This window comes from Bufo gargarizans, chromosome 1 (assembly GCF_014858855.1).
Source record: "Bufo gargarizans isolate SCDJY-AF-19 chromosome 1, ASM1485885v1, whole genome shotgun sequence".
Taxonomy (NCBI): Eukaryota; Metazoa; Chordata; class Amphibia; order Anura; family Bufonidae; genus Bufo; species Bufo gargarizans.
Window position 1 is genome coordinate 728,056,459 of NC_058080.1, and position 23,057 is coordinate 728,079,515.

The 23,057-nt window shown below is 44.1% G+C and overlaps 1 protein-coding gene across 2 annotated transcripts in view; it reads right to left on the reverse strand.

The window, feature by feature from the left end:
* Positions 1 to 23,057, reverse strand: part of LOC122924871 (NACHT, LRR and PYD domains-containing protein 12-like) — a 166,851-nt gene that overhangs the window by 71,181 nt on the left and 72,613 nt on the right. For both annotated transcript variants that reach the window (XM_044276392.1, XM_044276391.1), the window contains exon 6: positions 18,959 to 20,657. In XM_044276392.1, coding sequence (XP_044132327.1) covers positions 18,959 to 20,657 — 1,699 coding nt within the window. The remainder of the gene's footprint in view (positions 1 to 18,958; positions 20,658 to 23,057) is intronic.

Genomic DNA, 23,057 nt, shown 5'->3' on the forward strand with positions numbered 1-23,057 from the left:
GGTGTATTTTCTTCTGCTTAAGCCATTCTGATGTTGATTTACTTCTATGCTTTGGGTCGTTGTCCTGTTGCAACACCCATCTTCTGTTGAGCTTCAGCTGGTGGACAGATGGCCTTAAGTTCTCCTGCAAAATGTCTTGATAAACTTGGGAATTCATTTTTCCTTCGCTGATAGTAATCCGTCCAGGCCCTTATGCAGCAAAGCAGCCCCAAACCATGATGCCCCCACCACCATACTTCACAGGTGGGATGAGGTTTTGATGTTGGTGTGCTGTGCTACATAGTGTTGTGTGTTTCTTCCAAACAACTCAACTTTGGTTCCATCTGTCCACAGAATATTTTGCCAGTACTGCTGTGGAACATCCAGGTGCTCTTGTGCAAACTAAACGTGCAGCAATGTTTTTTTGGACAGCAGTGGCTTCCTCTGTGGTATCCTCCCATGAAATCCATTCTTGTTTAGTGTTTTACGTATCGTAGATTCACTAACAGGGATGTTAGCATATGCCAGAGACTTCTGTAAGTCTTTAGCTGACACTCTAGGATTCTTCTTCACCTCATTGAGCAGTCTGCGCTGTGCTCTTGCAGTCATCTTTACAGGACGGCCACTCCTAGGGAGAGTAGCAGCAGTGCTGAACGTCCTCCATTTATAGACAGACAATCTGTCTTACCGTGGACTGATGAACAGAAAGGCTTTTGGAGATACTTTTATAACCCTTTCCAGCTTTATGCAAGTCAACAATTCTTAATCGTAGGTCTTCTGAGAGCTCTTTTGTGTGAGGCATCATTCACATTAGGCAATGCTTCTTGTGAAAAGCAAACCCAGAACTGGTGTGTGTTTTATAGGGCAGCTGTAACCAACACCTCCAATCTCATCTCATCGATTGGACTCCAGTTGGCTGACACCTCACTCCAATTATCTCTTGGAGATGTCATTAGTCTAGGGGTTCACATACTTTTTCCACCTGCACTGTGAATGTTTACATGGTGTGTTCAATAATAACATGGTAACAGTTAATTATTTGTGTGTTATTAGGTTAAGCAGACTGTGATTGTCTATTGTTGTGACTTAGATGAAGATCAGATCACATTTTATGACCAATTTGTGCAGAAATCCATATCATTCCGAAGGGTTCACATATATTTTCCCTAATCTTGGTACATGATCACATACAGTGGCAAGAAAAAATAAGTGGCATAGCTGGCAATAGCAAATAACCCATTTCCACTTGTAATGTTGGTCACCTACTATTGCTAATGAAAGGAGGATTCGGCTTGGTTGCCATCGCCAACTATGACATTTCTCATTTACACATTGTTACTAATTACATTACCCACATAGTCAACATACAGTGTGTATTGATAAACATGTAGTGGTCATTGTTCATTATTTCCTTACGAATGCAGCTCCATGACCTGACGCAGGAACATCAGCTGGCCCCAATACATATAGGGCGTTTTCTTGGATTGGCCCGACCCACTGCTTCCTTGATGCGGCATTCCCTTTCGGAACTGGTCCCTGCAGCTCCGCCACCGATTCTTGACTTCATCGACTTTGTAAGAAAAATACTAGAATAAAAATGTTAACAAACAATACAATCCTACAGAGGACAACGTATGACATGGGCTATGCTAGGGAGGACAACGTATGGCATGTGCTATGCTAGGGAGGACAGATAGGATCACACATGTATAGATTGGCCACTTACCCAAACTCTGGCGACTCTGGCCTTTCGTTTTATCCCATATGGCTGTGAACAACTCCTGGGCTACTTCCACCCATAGCTGCCTCCTTCTTGTACGGGTCGTGGTACTCCCCTGACCTTGTATCCAAAATGCAGGGCCTCTCCTGGACAAGGAGAATGAGCCTCTCCACGTCCATGGCTTTTGGTGCCTTTGGCATGGTCCAAATTGCTCCGCAAGGGCAGTAATCTTCTCCAAACACTCCTCTCTCATGCACTGGCTGGAGCCACACGATGTGAAAGACAACTTCCTGTCTTTAAATCCATTCAGAGTTGCTAAGTTACTTGCATTTACAACACAACACAGTGGATCTGGATGAAATGCATTTTTCACGCAGCCTCATTGACTTCTATGGGGCCAGCGTTGCGTGAAAAATGCAGAATATAGAACATGCTGCGATTTTCACTCAATGCACAAGAGATGCATGAAAAACAACGCTCATGTGCACAGCCCCATTGAAATGAATGGGTCCGGATTCAGTGCGGGCGCAATGCGTTCGCATCATGAATTGCACCCGCGCGGGGAAAACTCGCTTGTGTGAAAGGGGCATTAAGAGACCAGGACTGGAGACTGCTACAAAAATACGTGACATTGTGGTGAATGGCAGTCCAGTCCAAGCGTTGTTGGACGCAGGGAGCCAGGGGAGCCTGGTACATGCCAGCTTGGTAGCTGGGGACTATATGTTGGACAAAATGCTAAGTGTGCTGAACAGTCATGGGGATAGCGAGAACTATCCTGTGGCCCTCACTGCGAGGGCGAGACTCCAGTGGGATTTGGAACTTATGAACTTGGAGTTGCAAATATGCTCATGCATGATGTAATGTTGGGCCGTGATTTCCCCTTGTTCTGGGAGTTGTGGGGAAATTGAGACACTTCTGCAGAACCTGTACCTGTCCCTTTAAATGATGGTGTAAGGGAAATGACTATTAAAAACAATGGTGCAGATTAGGTGCAGAATGAACATGTGAAGTTAAGGGTAATGCATAATGAAAATGTGGAGTTATGTGAAATAGATGATGATGATGATTACACCCCTTTTGCTTTGCAGGCTGTAATCGGGATAGAAGCTTCCCCGGTTGGTAAAGATATATGAAATTTTGAAATGCTGATTGATAATGTTGGTAGCACACAGCTGAGGAAACCCACTGTAGTAAATGTGCAGGAAAGTGTAGCAGTGTTAGAAGGTGTACCACACGTACCAGGTGCGGGTAAGCAGTCTCCATAGTGTTCTATTGTTAGTGAGCTTATGTGCAGTGTTGTTTTAATATACAACGCGAATCAGGCAAATGAAAGAGAGTCTGAGCGGGTTCAGGACATGAACCTGATTAAGTAAGGAGAGGTCAGTATAGTGTCTGAGAACTATACCCAGGCAGTGGAAGACTTCCTGGCCGCTCTGACCATCCCGAAGAAGCATGCAAAAGACCGCGACCATGCTGGAGCAGAGGGTCGTGATAGAGAAACCAAAGCGCTCTCCCTGGCACGCTCTCTGGAAGAGGCCCTAGCAATGAAGACTGAGTTAGAAAGTCTTAACAAGCAGCTGCGCACTGAAATGAAAACAGAGCTTGAAGATGAAAGAAAGCAACATTCATTGGCTGTAGCAGCAAGAGAAGAAGCCATCAAACAACTGTGTAAATTGCAAGCGCAAATAACGAATTACCAGAGAGAGTTGGAAGACACTAGAGCATCCAGGGATGATATGTTAAGTCAGTCTAAAGAAAAAAATTAAAAATAAATCTGGAGGCGGAGAGGATTCATATGCAGGAGGAGCTTTCTGCAGCAGAACGTGCCAAAAGGCAAGCCCTACAGGAAAGAGATGAATTGACCAATGACAGACTGAGAAAAGCTACTTTCCAGATTGACCAGATAAATGCTGATCTGAATGCAGAATGTAGAAATGTTCAGAAGAATGAGAATGCCCGTCAGCAATTGGATAAACAAAACAAGGACTTAAAAACAAAAAATTCAAGAATTGGAAGGCTCTATTAACACTAAACTCAAGGCAGCCGTCATTGCCCTGGAAGCAAAGTTCGCACAACTGGAGGAACAGCTTGATACGGAAACTAAAGAAAGACAGGCTGCAAGTAAACAAGTCTGTGGCACAGATAAAAAGCTGAAGGATGTTCTAATGCAACTGGAAGATGAAATGCGCAATGCTGAACATTTGGAGCGCCAGGTAGAAGAGGCCAAGAAATCCAAGTCAGCACCTGTTGAGAATGGGTCTGAAGATGGCGGCACTACGGTGCCGGCCGAGGCAAAGAAAACAAGTTGATAGGGCTGAACAAGTTGATAGGGCTGATGTGGATGCGAAGTCCAGGGGACTCACGGCAGTGAGTAACCGGGACCTGGTCATGAAAGACATCCCTTTCGCCATCAATGGCTTCCAAGAAGTCCTCAGCCTTCTGGAGATGAAATACAGTGAGATGGACGACCAATATACAGATGCTGTCTACTTCTCTGGGATGGCTCTCCTGGAGCTTGCACGAATGGAGAACAATGTCCTAGGTGACCCTCTGGAGGGAATGCCAGAAGAGGAAGATGAAGAGTCTGATAAGGACCCCAATATTTCCCGTTTCGCCAACTTTCTTGAGAAAGAAAAGGAGGAATTAAGAGTGCCGGTATATGATGCCCTAGCCGAGCAGGCTAAAGAAGCTAAGGCTGAAAAGTTGGAATGTGAGAACTCCTCCCTCAGATGCTGAAGAGCCCAAAGAAAATCTGAAAGAGAGTCTGCCGAAGTGGAAAAACCCACTGAAGAAGCAGAGGACTCTGGAACTGCTGCCAAACCTGAGGAAACCACTGCTGAAGAGAAGGAAGAGCGTAGAAATGGAACTTCTGATCGTTCCAGAATTAGCAAATCTGGAAGCAGAAATGCTATAAAAACTGTCAAGAAAGAAGTGAACCAGATGCATTTAAAAGAAGCAAGCGGGGGCAAGCATGCTCTGCTGAAGGAGCTCCACAAAGCTAAGGAGAAAGTGTCTGGGACCCGACCCTGGCTGGAAGCAATTGTGCGAACAGTTCAGTCAAGAGCTGCAGCATCTGAGAAAAGGCCTGAGCATGTGCAAGAGTCAGAAAAATTAAAAGAAGAGCCTGTTTGGGAAAAAATATCTTCTGAAAGAAGTTACATAAGTCAAGATCAAAGCACTGAGAGTAAAGAAAAAAGAAAGATGCAATCTTTTGATGAAATAAAGAGACAAAGAGAACGATATCAAAGAGTGCGAGAGCTCATCATCATTGCTCGGAAAAGAGTAGAAAAAGAGTATCTGGCCATTAGATGGGCACCGAAGTCCCTTAGACATTATCTACTGGTAGAAAGTCAGTATTTGTGACAAACCGAGCTCTGCTGGCCTGGGTGTGGCAGAATAAAGGAAAAAGTGTGACACCGGCCATATCTTCTGGAGGATACGGTGCGATGTGGAAAAATGATCAGACCTCCAGTCTGAAGAAGAGGTGGGGTTATGTGGTGATGTGTACAGTGCTGGAAGGCGTGTATATCCCACTCATATTATATTCAAAAGATCCACTGGACCCAGGAGATCAATATTTATAATCCAATAGTCATAAGACCAATAATTCCTGTTTAAGGTCTATTTTAAAACATAACTTTTATTATTTATTATTTATTCCCATACATAACACATAGTACAAAACAAGAAAAACTCTGTTGAGAGTCTTTAAAAATATATATGACAAGGGATAGTGTTCACGGGGTGATTGTGACACAATGTCACTAACTATATCACGATTGTATCCTTTTAAGAATGATGTTTGTTACTTGTCATGTGATACAACTCAAAAGTTTGCCACTGGCAGTTCCTCACTTTTGGTTATATACTGGTGTGATCTCCCACCAGGTTTAAACTATCATTCGATCGATATATTGGCTGTGCTGTCTGAAGATAGTATTGATAGTTGTTGAAGGAATCATTCCTACTATTTTGTTATAACATCGCATCTACTGTCAGCACAGTCACCTATATCTACACAGCCCTCGTGATTATGATCCAAAGCGCACTGCGTCTGCAGTTCACAGTGCTATAGATCCACTATCCCTAACATATTTCTAAAAATTATTACGAAGCAGCTCCCCCGACATGTTTCACCGCACACGGCGGCTTCTTCAGGGGAATGGAGCTACAGGCAACACGAGCGTTTGTTATACTTAATGCTTTATAGTCCTAAGGCGGGTCATCAGAAAGTATTAGCCAATCAGGACCTTCATGCTCGTGTTATCGGCGTCAACGGGGCCAATCACCGCTCCGTCCCTTCCTTATGATGTCATCCAATAAAGGTCAGGACCCAGAACACCCTATGCACATGCGTCTATACTTTGAAATTGGCTCTTCTGATTCCTGATTTACACTGAGCATGCGCCAGGACTTAGAAAATCCAAGCCGGTCTTTACGCATGCGCCGGGTCTTAGGTTTTTCGAACTGAAGCACCATAACAGGTATATCCAGTGATTCAATACAAGGGTAACCATTCAGAACTATTATATATTCGGGAGCTGAAAAAACATCAGTACCATCTAGACCATCAAGTATATAAGATCTCCATATTCCTTTAGGTCGATATTTAAACATTGACAATTATATATCATGCTTTTGAGTGGAGTCTTTGTAATATCTTTAAACTGTATACTTCCGAATGGCCCTCATCACCTAGATTATCTGCAATGATGCTTGTCATTATTCTTATATCATCGCTGTGTATATTTAAAGACCCAATTTGGATGATCCATCCTATACGTCTGTCGTTGCGGATATTTATGCCCCCATTAGCCTCAACTGTTATCTTATTTTCAATATGTTTATTATCTGTAATTATTCGAATCCTTATTTATAACTTACAAGAGAGCTAAATCAATATTAGATTTTAAATAAATTCATATATTAATACTACTATCAGTATTTCTGGCATCTTGGGAAGGTATATCATACCCATATTCATATAAATGCTGTGAAGGAGAAACCCTCATTTAGGCCATTGGGGCTCATTGTGTTCAATCTGTCTATCCATCGTGCTTCACACTGCAGGAGCTTTCTATCTAAATTGCCACCTCTGGGACCTAGATTTAGTTTTTCTATACCCCAAAACCGCAATACTGATGTTTTATTCTCATGTACATATTTAATGTGTCTTGCGATTGGGGTATCTTTACCAGTCTCAATAGAACTCAGGTGGCCCGAAATACGGCGCCTTAGCTCCTGCGTGGTCTTGCCAACGTACAGGGAGTGCAGAATTATTAGGCAAGTTGTATTTTTGAGGATTAATTTTATTATTGAACAACAACCATGTTCTCAATGAACCCAAAAAACTCATTAATATCAAAGCTGAATATTTTTGGAAGTAGTTTTTAGTTTTAGCTATTTTAGGAGGATATCTGTGTGTGCAGGTGACTATTACTGTGCATAATTATTAGGCAACTTAATAAAAAACAAATATATACCCATTTCAATTATTTATTTTTACCAGTGAAACCAATATAACATCTCAACATTCACAAATATACATTTCTGACATTCAAAAACAAAACAAAATCAGTGACCAATATAGCCACCTTTCTTTGCAAGGACACTCAAAAGCCGCCATCCATGGATTCTGTCAGTGTTTTGATCTGTTCACCATCAACATTGCGTGCAGCAGCAACCACAGCCTCCCAGACACTGTTCAGAGAGGTGTACTGTTTTCCCTCCTTGTAAATCTCACATTTGATGATGGACCACAGGTTCTCAATGGGGTTCAGATCAGGTGAACAAGGAGGCCATGTCATTAGATTTTATACCCTTTCTTGCCTGCCACGCTGTGGAGTACTTGGACGCGTGTGATGGAGCATTGTCCTGCATGAAAATCATGTTTTTCTTGAAGGATGCAGACTTCTTCCTGTACCACTGCTTGAAGAAGGTGTCTTCCAGAAACTGGCAGTAGGACTGGGAGTTGAGCTTGACTCCATCCTCCAACCCGAAAAGGCCCCACAAGCTCATCTTTGATGATACCAGCCCAAACCAGTACTCCACCTCCACCTTGCTGACGTCTGAGTCGGACTGGAGCTCTCTGCCCTTTACCAATCCAGCCATCTGGCCCATCCATCTGGCCCATCAAGACTCACTCTCATTTCATCAGTCCATAAAACCTTAGAAAAATCAGTCTTGAGATATTTCTTGGCCCAGTCTTGACGTTTCAGCTTGTGTGTCTTGTTCAGTGGTGGTCGTCTTTCAGCCTTTCTTACCTTGGCCATGTCTCTGAGTATTGCACACCTTGTGCTTTTGGGCACTCCAGTGATGTTGCAGCTCTGAAATATGGCCAAACTGGTGGCAAGTGGCATCTTGGCAGCTGCACGCTTGACTTTTCTCAGTTCATGGCCAGTTATTTTGCGCCTTGGTTTTTCCACACGCTTCTTGCGACCCTGTTGACTATTTTGAATGAAACGCTTGATTGTTCGATGATCACGCTTTAGAAGCTTTGCAATTTTAAGAGTGCTGCATCCCTCTGCAAGATATCTCACTATTTTTGACTTTTCTGAGCCTGTCAAGTCCTTCTTTTGACCCATTTTGCCAAAGGAAAGGAAGTTGCCTAATAATTATGCACACCTGATATAGGGTGTTGATGTCATTAGACCACACCCCTTCTCATTACAGAGATGCACATCACCTAATATGCTTAATTGGTAGTAGGCTTTCGAGCCTATACAGCTTGGAGTAAGACAACATGCATAAAGAGGATGATGTGGTCAAAATACTCATTTGCCTAATAATTCTGCACTCCCTGTATAGCAAGGGGCATGGGCACAATGCTATATATATATATATATATATATATATATATATATATATATATATATATATTACCCCCGTAGTCTTGCATGTAATTAACTCCCTGATGTTATATTCTTTCCTGTCTCCAGGATTAGTAAAATTTTTTATGCGGGGGATATATTTACAAAGAGAGCAATCTCCACATGGGGTTGAGCCACTATATTTTTCTCTCAATGACGTGTTTTCCATTTCTCTTTCTTTCAAATGGCTATGAACTAGTTGGTCCTTCAAGTTTGGACCTCTTCTATAGGTGACACTTGGATGTAAGGAGAGTACTGATTTTAAATCTCTGTCTGGATAATATGCCAGTATTTATCTAAAATGCGACAAATCTCTTTATTGTAGCCATCAAAAGTGCCAATACATCTGATAATCTCATTCTTTTTTCTAGGGGTTGATTTAAGCAGATACCCTCTAATCAGTGGTTTTAGCCCTATTAAAGGCCTTTTTCAAGGGGGCTGTAGGATATCCCCTCTTTTTAAATCTCTCCCATAGTTGTACACTTTCCTTTATGAAAGAGGCTTCATCTGAACAGTTGCGCCGAGCCCTCAAATATTGGCCCGTGGGTATTCCCCTCTTCAGGGGTGTTGGATGCCAACTGGACCAGTGTAAATAGCTGTTAGTGGAGCTCGGCTTTCTGTGTATCTCAGTGTTCAGATGTCCATCTTCAGTAATTTAAATTTTTAGATCTAGGAACACTATTTCCTTCTCCTGAAGCTCATACTTAAATTTCATTCCTATGCAATTATCATTTAATGCTTGGGTAAAATCGTGAAAAAGAGATTTATCTCCTTCCCAAAAGATAAGTATGTCGTCAATATACCTGCCCCAAAATATAACGTGGCAGGTATATGACGACATCCCATCCGTGAAAACTAAATTATCCTCCCACCATCCTAAAAAAAAGAAAGATTAGCATAAGTGGGTGCACACGACGTACCCATTGCGGTACCATTAATTTGTTGATATATTTTACCCTGAAAAAGAAAATAATTGTGCTCTAAAATAAATTCTAACATAGATAATACTAAGTGATTGTGCTGTGCAAAATTGCTACTTTTAGTACTCAAGAATTTGTTCGTGGCTTTTATACCTAGTGGGTGTTGTATGTTACTGTATAAAGATTCTACATCCAAGCTTGCCAGGACAGTATTAGGTGTTAATATCATATCATTGATTTTCAGGAGAAGGTCTTTAGTGTCGCTAATATAAGATGGGAGACTAGTCACGAAAGGTCTTAAAATTTGATCTACATACTCACTGATGCCTTGAGTGACTGTCTGGCCCACAGACTGTACTGTGTGACACCATTCATACAGGGTGTCACAATACCTTTCAGATAAAAAAAATTCAATTTATTATTTCTCTGTGATATAATCGCAGTTGCAAGCCAGTGTGTGTCAGGCCCACACAGACTGTACTGTGCCCACTGCCCAAGGCACAGTACCTTGCATGCATAGTACCACTAATCTCCCCAAAAAATGACAGGCAGAGGCAGTTATTTACACATCAGTTGGATGAAATTAGTGATGCGCAACCATTATTGCCAGAGGATGTAGATAACAGGGATATGTCTCAGTCAGGCAGCATTACACACATGGACGTTCAGTGTGATGATGATGTTGTACCCGCTGCTGCTTCCTTTGCGGAGGTGTCAGATACAAGTGAAGTGGTTGATGATGACGATGTGTTCGTGGATGCCACGTGGGTGCCTGCTCGAAGAGAAGAAGAAGAGGGGGAAAGTTCAGAAGGGGAGACAGAGAGAAGAAGGAGACGAGTTGGAAGCAGGGGGACGTCGTCGCAAGGAGCTAGTGGCACAGTCAGACAGCATGTATCGGCACCTGGGGTCAGCCAGACAGCACGCCAATCAACGCATGCTGTTGCCACCACCAGAATGCCGTCATTGCAAAGCTCAGCAGTGTGGAATTTTTTTTGTGTGTCTGCCTCTGACAACAGCAATGCCATTTGCAACCTGTGCCAAAAGAAACTGAGTCGTGGGAAATCCAACACCCACCTCGGTACAACTGCTTTGCGAAGGCACATGATCGCACATCACAAACGCCTATGGTATCAACACATGATGACGAGTAGAAGCAGCACACAAGCTCAAAGCCACCATCCTCCTTCTAGTCCAGCATCTTCAGCCACGTCAACCACTGCTATCCTCCTTGCCCCCTCTCAACCACCCGCCACTCCGCCTCTCACCTTCAGCAGTTCCATCTCATCTGCCCACAGTCAGGTGTCTGTCAAGGAAATGCCTGTAGGCTCATGCGTCCTTTTGAGGAGGTGACAAATCTAGCCAGTCGCACCGAAGGCACCATCAGCGACCTCATCCCATTTGTTTTCTTCCTGGAGCATGCCCTGCGAAGAGTGCTGGATCAGGCTGTAGATGAGCGTGAAGAGGAAGAGTTGTGGTCACCATCACCACCAGAAACAGCCTTGTCATCATCGCTTGCCGGACCTGCGGCAACGCTGCAAGAGAAGCATGAGGAAGAGGAGTCAGAGGAGAAATGTGGCTTTGAGGAGGAGGAAGACCAACCACAGCAGGCATCCCAGGGTGCTCGTTGTCACCACCTATCTGGGACCCGTGGTGTTGTACGTGGCTGGGGGGAAGAACAGACCGTCAATGACAGTGAGGAGGAGGAACGGGAAATGAGTAGCTCGGCATCCAACCTTGTGCAAATGGGGTCTTTCATGCTGTCATGTCTGTTGATAAACCCTCGTATAAATAGGATGAAGGAGAACGACCTGTACTGGGTGGCCACGCTACTAGACCCCCGGTATAAGCAGAAAGTGGTGGAAATGTTACCAAATTACTGAAAGTCAGAAAGGATGCAGCAGTTTAAAACCAAACAAAAAAATATGCTTTACACAGCTTATAAGGGGGATGTCACAGCACAACGGGAATCTAACTGGGGAAGAGGTGAAAGTAATCCTCCTCCTACCACGACCACGGCGGCAAGAACAGGACGCTTTACAGATGTGTTGTTGATGGAGGAGATGCAGAGCTTTTTCAGTCCTACACATCGCCACAGCGCTTCGGGATCCAGCCTTAGAGAACAACTCAACCGACAGGTGGCAGACTACCTCGCCTTAACTGCAGAAATCGACACTCTGAGGAGCGATGAACCTCTTGACTACTGGGTGTGCAGGCTTGACCTGTGGCCTGAGCTATCCCAGTTTGCGATAGAACTTCTGGCCTGCCCCGCTTCAAGTGTCCTGTCAGAAAGGACCTTCAGTGCAGCAGGAGGCATTGTCACTGACAAAAGAAGTCGCCTCGGTCAAAAAAGTGTTGATTACCTCACCTTCATTAAGATGAATGAGGCATGGATCCCGAAGGCACTGAAAGTGGGGGATACGTTGGACTAACAAAAGGCCTGATGACATGCCATGGCCTCAAAATGGTCCCCACGCTGCTGTATTTAATGTCTGCATACCGGATGACTTTCGTGAATTCTCCGCCACCAACTAGGGTTCAAGCCGCAATGTTTTAGTCACCTTTCTGCCTGGAAAACATAAATTTTTCCGGCCGCTGCTACAACAGCGGCTGCAACAATACCATTATTTTTCAGGCATGTGTACATGCCAAATTTTTCTGGCCTCTGGTGCTGCACTGTGGCTACAAAAAAAAAAAAAAAAAAGGCACATACATGTGTCAATTCCCCTTCGTGATCGTTACCTTGTTGTGGTGAAGGGGCTTGCGTATCACAATGAAGCAATCATCACCTCTATGAGTGTGTTGGCTGATAAGGCCGTTGCTTCATTATGATCAGACCAAAAGCGATCGGCTGGATAATTTTTCATAGAAAAAACATTAATTTTCTTTTTTCATTATTATTTTTTTTTAAAGTTGTATGGGTTTTTAATACATAAAATTAAAAAATCATAATAAAGTCTCTTAATAGTTTATTAGAAATAATGCAGACAATTTAAAAAATCCCCATCAATTCCAATACAAAGCAAGTACAGAGCTCAGAACTAAATTATTTCAGGACGTCGTAATGGTTTGTTAATTCGACAATGGTTAATCAATTCGACACACGTCCCCGGATAGGGGACGTAACAGGGATTAAACCGATAGGAATAGTACCAGTTAAGACACCACTCATATAGGGTGTCACAGCACATTGCTCCGTGCACGTGCAGTAAGAGGACCGACCAAGCTGATTTTTCCATCTCCCGATTCCTAAAATCAATTCAGTTTGGTGTATCAGAGTTTGGTCTGTCACTGTGAAGGCAGTCGAAGGTACCCGGCCTAAATTTTTTTTCACAAAAGGCAATCCCTGATATGGGATGTAACAGGGATTAAACTGTGGAGAATAGTACTACAGAAAATACCACACATATCGGGTGTGACAGTAAATTGCACGGCGCAGACGCAGTGACCGTGGATTCAAACAAAGGGGAGGGAGCCAGCGTTTTTTCAAGCATCTCCCCGTTCGAAAAATCAATTCAACAAATGGACCCCAGATTGGGGACGTAACAGGGATTAAACTGATGAGAAGAGAACTACAGAAAATACTACTCATATCGGGTGTGACAGTAAATTGCACGGCACAGACGCAGTTACCGTGGATTAAAACAAAGGGGAGGGAGCCAGCGTTTTATTAACCATCTCCCCGTTTGAAAAATCAATTCAATTCACCTTTCGGGGACCCTTGGTGTTGTACGTGGCTGGGTGGAGGAAGAAACCTTCAATGACATCAACGGGACATGGCTAGCTTGATATCCAACCTTGTGCAAGTTTGCGGTTGGGCAAATGGACTGTTTGCGGTTGTTTGCGGTGCATTAATAGGGGAGTTTGGTCTGTCAATGTCTGTGAAGCGTGTGTAACCCTTACACTACCTGATCGATACAACATAATACCTGATCGTATACACACACTGGATGTTTTAAACCACGTTGTTCCAAAAAATTTAGGATTGTTAGGTGATTTATGCCCTTTATGGATTAAAATCCAACTCTGCGTCAACTATGTAATTTTCCATGGGAGTTTTGCCATGGATCCCCCTCCGGCATGCCACAGTCCAGGTGTTAGTCCCCTTGAAACAACTTTTCCATCACTATTGTGGCCAGAAAGAGTCCCTGTGGGTTTTAAAATTCGCCTGCCTATTGAAGTCAATGGCGGTTCGCCCGTTCGTGAACATTTGCAAAAATTTGCATTCGCCGTTTGTGAACGGAAAATTTTATGTTCAAGACATCTCTACACACAAGCGGCAGGGAGTCGCAACAAATGAAACACAATAAAAGTGAAGCTAGGGACTGAGAAATAAAGAGACTAGTTATATGTCTTTAATGATGCGATCTATATAGACACAAATGCAAGAATACAGCTAAGAGAACAAAAAGCTGGAAAGTGGAAACGAAAAAATCTGCTAGTAATATTAACTATGAGAAGGATAGACGCATCTGAATAAGGCAGAATATATAGGTGAAGCAACCTATTTTTCCACCCGATTTATATTAATAAAAGGAAATAAATGTTATGTTTTAAATGACCAGAAACGGGAATTTAGTAGCCTATGGCTAATTGAACTTTATTAGGTTCTAAATTACACAGAAATGAAAGGGTCTCCGTCTTGCGATATATCCTCCAGATAGTGCGTCGGCTGTCTACGGAGCTCTACTGGGTCATGGCGAGTACCTGGAGGGCTGCGGGGTGCCCCTTACAAAGGAGAATGGGGTTGTAAGGGCTGTAGCGGTAGATGTATTTGGGAGAGCTGCGTGAATTGGAGCAGAAAACGACACAAGCTTGGTGTAGTAAGCATATAAGCTGGAAATTATCACTACGTGGAGCTCCAAGATCAGTAGGTATTTAGCTATCACAGCGCTGAATTATGTGATATAGAACTGGTAACTGATAATGAGTAGAAGGGGGGCCCTGGGGTGTCCCTTACAGGGGAGGGCGATTGCTGCTTTAATTGAAGCACTTGTGGGATTTGCCTCCTTTATTGTGGCATTGTTGAGATTTGTCTACTTTGGTGAAATAGCCGGCACAAGAGAATGCAGTATTTATGAGGTCTTCACAGAGCTGCCACTAGATAGAGCTTTCACCTCAAACATGACACATCGGCTATGACAGCAGGCACAAGAGGAAGTCCTTGTTCTTACATTCAGCCCGGATGGAGCAGGATGGTATTTGAGTAGATGGAGCTCCAGAGCCTCGCTCCCCGCTTGTTCCATTATGGAGATCTTTATCCCTCCTGGAGGCAATTTTGCTGCTGGGTCACGATGGGGGCTTTATTGTTATTGGAGGCACTGTGAGGAAAATAATCTCTATTATGGGCTATTATTACTACTACCAGGGGTACTATTGGAGGTGTTATTATTTGGAACAGTATGGAGGACATTACTGGTAATAGGGGTACTTTCTGGAGCATTATCACTATTGGGGCACTGTTACTAATGAGGGCAGTCAGCACAATTGGCACAGTATTGAGGGTAGCATCTGGATAGAACTGTTGGGGCACCAGGAGGAGGAGGAATCTAAGATATCTGTGCACAAACTCTGCAGAGAGAAGATGTGGTTAAGAGAAGTCGTCAAAGCAGTGAAAAGATAAGGAAAGAGAACGTCTACATCAGAGGAGGCATCACTGGACGTAAGGCATGGGCTGCTGTATTCTCCTGTATGTTTGGTAGTGGTGAATGTAATGTCCATCCAGCTATGTCTTTAATGGGAGGGGGGGTGGTTGGATCCACTAATTTCAACATATGCATTGCGGATGCATGTTATATTCACCCTTTCTTTAGTGCATCCGGACACAGCCGGACAACTAGGTGGCGGAGCCAACGTTTCCTCTTGTGTGACCCGACACTTTTGACTAATGTGTTTAAAAAATATGGCCGACTTTGAATGAGTGAATCATCGGATTTGGGCAGCAAATCCATTCTCATACCAGTTCTCTGGTTCTCCCTGTGGGCACGCTAGGGGCCACCTGAAGGGGACTGAGAAAAACCTGGAGCAGAACGCCAAGTGCATGGTGCCCTGAGCAGAATTGGCATCGTGCTCACCCACGTATGGAGATCCAGCTGCCTGCTAAGCTCCGCAGGAGCACCCTTTTGCAGGGATGCTCCTGGCACACTGCTCCAGACCACCGCAGCCTCCCTAATTCTCCCCAGCATCCGTCTGGCTTCTGCCCTGCCCATTGGAAGTAAGCAGTGGCTGGACAGCGGCTGGGGAGCACCACTGGGAGCAAACCTCAGCACCCCGATCCAGCTCTCAGGTCCTGTCTGTGTACAGATTCTGGTCCAGACATGCTTGAATGTGATGGAGAGCCTGCCCAGGAGGATTCAGGCAGTGCTGAAAGCCAAAGGTGGATTTGCTAAATACTAAAAATACAAATTTATTATTTTAGGAGAAAAACAGTAACATGACAAGAAACTGCATAACTAATCATATGTTAAATAGTCCAATTTATGTATGAGATAGCCAAGATGATTGTTTATAAAATTATGGGGGTCTCATGTTCGAAGCTGTAGTGGATGGTGAGATATGGAACCCGAAAGTCAAAAGGTCTAAACATCGTTACCATTTTGCTCGTCAGTGTAAAGACACAAGGGGCTCCTGTCCAGAGATAGTATTACTAAAGAGGATACAAAGTAGACAACTATACTGTACGACAGAGAAAGTGCATCCCTCCAGGCTGGAGAAATAAGAGAGGAAGATTGATTGCTATAGAGCAAGGATGCTCAACCTGCGGCCCTCCAGCTGTTGTAAAACTCCCACCGTGCCCTGCTGTAGGCTGATAGATGTAGGCTTCAATAAAACACTTGAATTTGTCAAGAGAACTGGTCTCCTAATTGTGCAAACTCATCATCTACTTACACCCAAGGGTGCTGGCGTTACAAAGACATCTGGGACCCTGTCTTTCCTGCACCTAAAACCCATACCACCAAGGGCACCTCGACTACCATCCGTCAATAGAACCCCTTTAACCTAGAGAGTGCCCCGAAGGAATTCGGTGCCTTTCTTCTCCTCTCTGCACGCCAACCCAGGGAGCTGCAGAAACGTGAGTACAGACTGTCGCATTCTCGGTTCACATTCACACTAGTTGTCACACTCACTCACACATGTCCCTGCGGTTCTGGTACGCTGCAGGAACAAGAGGGACACTGTGACCCTGGCTTCACGGCACAGTGTCAGACTCTGAAGTCACCTCCACGTCATCTGGCTGTGACTGAGAGGAGGACTGAGCCATCCAATCCACAGTCTCATCCTCTTTTTCCTCAATGATAATGATGTGCCTTTCCAAAGACAGCAGAGACAACTGCGGCCTACTACTACTACTACTACTTCTGGCCAGATAGCTGGTGCTGCTACTACCCACATTCTAGCTCTTGGTCTTTCACTTGAAACCCTTACGAAGCCCTGACATTTTGGGCCTAAATGTACAGTCACACAAATCATGGAATGGTTTGCAAATCTGCTTTCTGGAAATTAAGGACAGGAAAGTGCAATACGATGTCCTTCCCTTTCCAAACACACGAGTGTGGACCCATTGACTTGAATGGGGCCTCCGACCGTGATTTGAGGACAATAATAGCACATGCACTACTTTTTTGTGGAACGGAAACACAGAAATGCAGAAACGGAATGCACATGTAGTACCTTCTGTTGTTTTTGCGGACCCATTGAAGTGAATGGTTCCGCATACGGCCCGCAAAAAACAAACGGAACGGAAGCGGATAGAAAATGCGTTTGTGTGCATGAGCCCTTAGGCTACTTTCACATTTGCATTTTTGCCTGATCCGGCAGGGCTCAGCAAAAACGCTTCTGTCATGATAATACACCCATCTGCATCCATTATGAACGGAACCGGTTGTATTATCTTTAACATAGCGAAGACGGATCCGTCATAAGCACCATTGAAAGACAATGGGGACGGATCAGTTTTCTATTGTGTCAGAGAAAACGTAATCGTCCCCACTGACTTGCATTGCGGGTCAAGCCAGATCTGTTTTGCTCCACATCCCATGCCAGATAGAACACCACTGCATATGCAACCAAATGGAACAGAGTACATTTTGGAGCACTCCGTTCTGTTCAGTTCTGTTTTGTCCCCATTGACAATGAATGGGGAAAAAACAGGAGGAGTTTTTATCTGGTATTCAGATCCTCTGCCGGATCTCACGGGTGTGAAAGAAGCCTAAATCAGGGGAGCAGCCAATGGCAGGCTAGGGAGGCCCATCCCCGCCTGCCATTGGCTGCTCCCCCCGACACCAAATGTTTTTATCGGAGCACGGGGAGAAGCAGCAGCGGCAGTGCGGGGACCAGGAGCGGCACAGAGAGCGGGGTAAGTATAGTCAATGTGAGGGGCCCGGCACATGGGGAAGGGGGGGGGGGGGCAGTTTATGATATTAGATAACCCCTTTAACAGCATGGATTTTGGCCTAGTATGTCAGGTCATCACTCTCAGATATTATCCTCCACTACCCTGCGTATTATAGGACATGTAAATGCTGGTTTTAATAAATTCAACAACCCCCAAAAATATAAACTGTAATTGTGTGGGGATGGAAATACATGGATTTAGGCCAAATATCACGTTATCACTCAGATAATTTTGGGTGCTACCCTGCAACAGTTTAAAACTTTAAACACTTTAAAAATAAATTAACTATATTGAGATGCCCTGACACAGAGTTTGGACTAGTATCCCAGGTGTTTTCACTCAAATTTAAAATGCTACATTGATGGTAAAACACATGTTATTCAGTTTTGTGCTTACTCCACCCCATTTCTGTTAAAATGGTAAAATAACTAAAGGATGTCCTTGGCGGTAGCTGCATTGAGGTTTGCAGCAGCTGCAGTTCTGCTAGGAGGCACAGCAAGCCTCATCTCCTCACTGCTCACTCCCTGGCTGACAGCTTTCCCTGCCTGTCCCATTTCTACACACACAATTCTTCTTCTTTGTAATTCTGTCCCTTCCCTTCTCTGTCCCTGGCCGTACAATACAAGCTTGATTGTGACTTTTCACTGTCCCTGACTACCTAAGATCATTTTCCTGGCAGACACTGACACCCAACCACCCTTATTCACAGCCTCACACACAATTACTTTCTGCTCCTTCTGCTCGGGCACCTACCTGCCTGCTGTAGCACTGATTGGCTCATCTAGGCGGTCTGTTGGCCTGGGAGCCAATCAGGGCAAACCTCTCCCCCTCTTCCTATCAGGGTCATGCGAGAACCCTTTTTCCTCCCTAGTGATTTTTCCCGCTGACATGTGCAGTAAATGGCGCTATATGCTGTTTTACTGGATTTGTCCGAAACAAACCTGAAAAAGCTCGGATTGGTCCGTCAGCCAAAATTTTGCAAAGTTCGTAACAATCCGGTTTGCTCATCTCTAATACATACAATAAATCTGTCAGATCCCGAATACTACAGAAAGATGAAATATAATTAGTATTTTACCTCAGATCCCGCAGGTTATGTAATCCTGGAGCAAGTCTTTGTAATCCTTCATTGTCTAAGAAACAGTTATATAGATTGAGGTCTTCTATATTTGTGCAGGTGTCCAGAATAAATGCCAACACTGTGCAGTCTAGAGCTGACATACGAACAAGAGAAAAGTCAAGACTTCTGTGTGATTGTAGTGATTCCAGCACCAGAGCCTTATTCCGGGATTCATACAGATAGAAAAATGTACTGAGAAGATGTCGCTTGTTGTCCTTACTTTCCATCAGTCTCTGTTCTTCTAGAATGAAGTCCTTAAGCCAAGTGATAACATCTATAGATGTCTGAGCTGCTTGTCTGTCCAGGTATCCAGTTAGTATTGACCTGGTGGAGACATCTGATAGACCACACAGGAAACGGAGGAACATCTCACCTCGTCCATCAGGATAGGATTTGGCATCTTTTAGTGATTTCTGTAACTTCTCAGGAGAATAATCCACATAATGCACCAAGGCAGAGAGGAATTCCTGAACTGTGAGATGTAAGAAGGAATAGGACACAGGTTCCTCCGATTCCATCAGAAAACTTGATAAGAGCTTTGACTTATTGTCCACATGGAAACAGTCCAGATCTCGTTCATCAAAGATAAGCCTGTGATTCATAACTCCATGTTCTGCCATCCATCCGATAGACTGCAGGATCTTCTGAACGTCACTTTTGTCCAGGCTGTGATTGAATAGAATGTTCGCTACAAATATCGCAAAGAGCTGGGTGACGGTTTTGGGTAATAATGACACCGGCTGATCACTACTTGTTGGCTGGAAGCTCCTGGATAATACAGTACAGATGATCCAGCAGTAGGACGGGAGGTAACAAAACGTGTACAGGGTGTCATTCTGCTTCACATAATTAAAAGCCTTTTCTGCCAGTTCAGGGTCAGGGAAGAAGTTTTCAAAGTACATCCGTCGTTCTTCTGGTAAAAACCCAATGATTTCTACCATTCTCTGGAAAAGTTTACAATCAATTGATGCCAGTCTGGTTGGGCGACTGGTCAATAGGACAGAACAACCACGAAGAAGAGACTGTTTCACCAAACTAACCACAATCTGACCACAAGGTTCAGGCAGTTTAGGATTAGAGCACAAGTGACGTGATGAGAAATCCATGTTATGAAGACTTTCATCTAAACCATCAAATATAAAGAGAAGTTTTTCTGGATCCTGTAAGATGTTACTAAGCTGCTCCTCCAGATATGGGTACTGATGAAGGATCATGGTCTCCAGACTAACTTTATCCAGTCTGTTGAGTTCTCGGAATTTGAAGAAAAAGACAAAGGAGAATCTTTGATAGAGATCCCCCTTCACCCAGTCATAGACAACCTTCTGCATCAGTGTGGTCTTCCCTGCACCAGGCACTGCACTCACCATTACCATACGTGGCACTTGTTCGGATCGGTGGCACCAGCGGAACAGTTTGTTGGGGGAAATGCGTAGTAATTCATTGTGTTTTTTCTTTAAGTATTCCTCATGTTTTACCCCGGTCTCTATGAGCTCATTCTCAGAGCGTTCTCTGAAGTGATCAGTGGAGACAATGATGAGGTTGACATAACGTGTACAGAATGGAAAACTCTCCTCTCGCTGGTCACATCTTGGAGGTTTGTTCTCTAGAAGTTTCTCAGTTCTTTCATGTAAATGTTTCTTGTGACGGATCTGGAATTCTATAGAAAATAGGAAAATAAAAGGTGAAGATAAGAAGCTGAAACAGAACAAAATATCTTGATGAATAAATGGCAGATATCTGTACATTGCTGAATTTTCCAGCTCCTCTTGGCCACAAGACTTTTCTAGACACATTGGAGGAGATTTACTAATAGTGTCTGAAAGTAAGACAGTGTGAACTAAGACCAGACAGTCTGACACTGGATGATAAATCTGGATAATAACACAACACCAAGGGCACCACAAACCAGGGTTTGCCACGTGGGGGACAAATGGTGCTCTATTCACTGTGCACAGTCCAATGAGTACCAGGGAGGACCATAGCCACCGTGAGTACTAGTACCACCATCACACACACATTCTCACCTTCAGCCCGGGCCACTGCTGCATGTTACTAACTAGAATACTAGATGTAGTGGTACTGTATGGTGTAATTTACATGAAATGCAGGCAGCATGTCATAGAGCAGGAGGAGCTGAGCAGATTGGTGTATAGTTTATGGGAAAAGATCCAGTAAAACTTGTACTTTATTTATTAAAAGCAGCACTGTCAGCATGATCAACCCTACTAAACCAGACATAATTCCTGGTAGGGTTGATCATTCTGATACAAATTATATATTTTTTAGGTATTAATAATGCATAGAAATCATTACTTTATAAATATGCAAATAGCGTTATAATATGTAAGTAGCGTTATAAGCACCCCTGGTGCGCTGAACACTGCAGCCTGACATTTCATTGATAGAGCAAGACACCTTATCTTTCCCTGTCTTCTGCACCTGAGTACTACCTCCAAATGTCTGTGCCTGTGCGATGTCCGGCCTGGGGTTGCCCTTTAAGAGGTATTTACGATTATATATCCGTCTGTAGTATAGTTTAACGTGACGTCAGTTGCCTTCCAGCAATTTATCATTAGCTCAGGTCAGAATAATGGAGTGAAAAAGTCCCCAAAAAAGTCCCAAACGCTAAAACTGCGCACAAATTTGCGACTTTTTTCTGCTCTGCACTATGCTCGTCAGTTTTCTGAAAGTGGGCGTGTTTTCTTATGTAAATGAATCTCTAGACAGATTTACTATTGGGACTATTTAAAAAGTCGCAAAAAAGCCGCAATTTCACTCCAGTGAGGACCATGCTTATTTATGAGACTTTTTAATATAACATGCGACTTTTTCATAAAAACTTTTTCGTAAAGATGTGCGACTTTTGTAAAGCTGCTTACTGACAGATAAACTGCTACCGTCAAACCACATTTATTACAGTCTTAAAGGGCCGATCATAAATCTGACTTGGCTAAAACTGACTTTAGCCACATGTGAAAGCTGTCAGAGTCATGATAAATCTGGCCCCTTATCTTTCCCTGTCTTCTGCACCTGAGTACTACCTCCAAATGTCTGAGCCTGTACTACAGCTTTGCTGCTGCTTACCAAGCATTTCATATCCATACCGCACAGGAGCCGATGACCTAATTTAACCCAGAAGTGATCCTCCTCTGTCTCTGTAGCCAGGGACGCCTCTACTTCTGCGTATAATTATGTCATTAGTACTTGCACTGGTCAGCAAGCAGCAACAGAGCTATAGCAAAAGTGCAGACTTTTGGAGGGTTAATCATGCTGACAGGGTCGCTTTAAAATTATACTCATTCTGGGCTGTGAAGTACAGAAGGTGGTTCTATCAGTGACTGACAGTCTTCCCTCTATGAGGAGGAGGTCCTACCAGTGACTGACAGCCTTCCCTCTGTGAGGAAGAGGTCCTATCAGTGACTGACAGCCTTCACTCTGTGAGGAATAGGTCCTACCAGTGACTGACAGCCTTCCCTCTATGAGGAGGAGGTCCTATCAGGGACTGACAGCCTTCCCTCTATGAGGAGGAGGAGGTCCTATCAGGGACTGACAGCCTTCCCTCTATTAGGAGGAGGAGGTCCTATCAGGGACTGACAGCATTCCCTCTATGAGAAGGAGGTCTTATCAGTGATTGACAGCCTTTCCTCTATGAGGAGGAGGAGGTCCTATCAGTGACTGACAGTCTTCCCTCTATGAGGAGGAAGTCCTATCAGGGACTGCCAGCCTTCCCTATATGAGGAGGAGGTCCTATCAGGGACTGCCAGCCTTCCCTCTATGAGGAGGAGGTCCTATCAGGGACTGCCAGCCTTCCCTATATGAGGAGGAGGTCTTATCAGTGATTGACAGCCTTCCCTCTATGAGGAGGAGGCCCTATCCGTGACTGACAGCCTTCCCTCTATGAGGAGGAGGCCCTATCCGTGACTGACAGCCTTCCCTCTATGAGGAGGAGGTCCTATCAGTGACTGACAGCCTTCCCTCTATGAGGATGATGTCCTAACAGTGACTGACAGTGTGCTGTTCCAGCCTTTATTCTTGTATTCTACAATTTGTGTTTGCA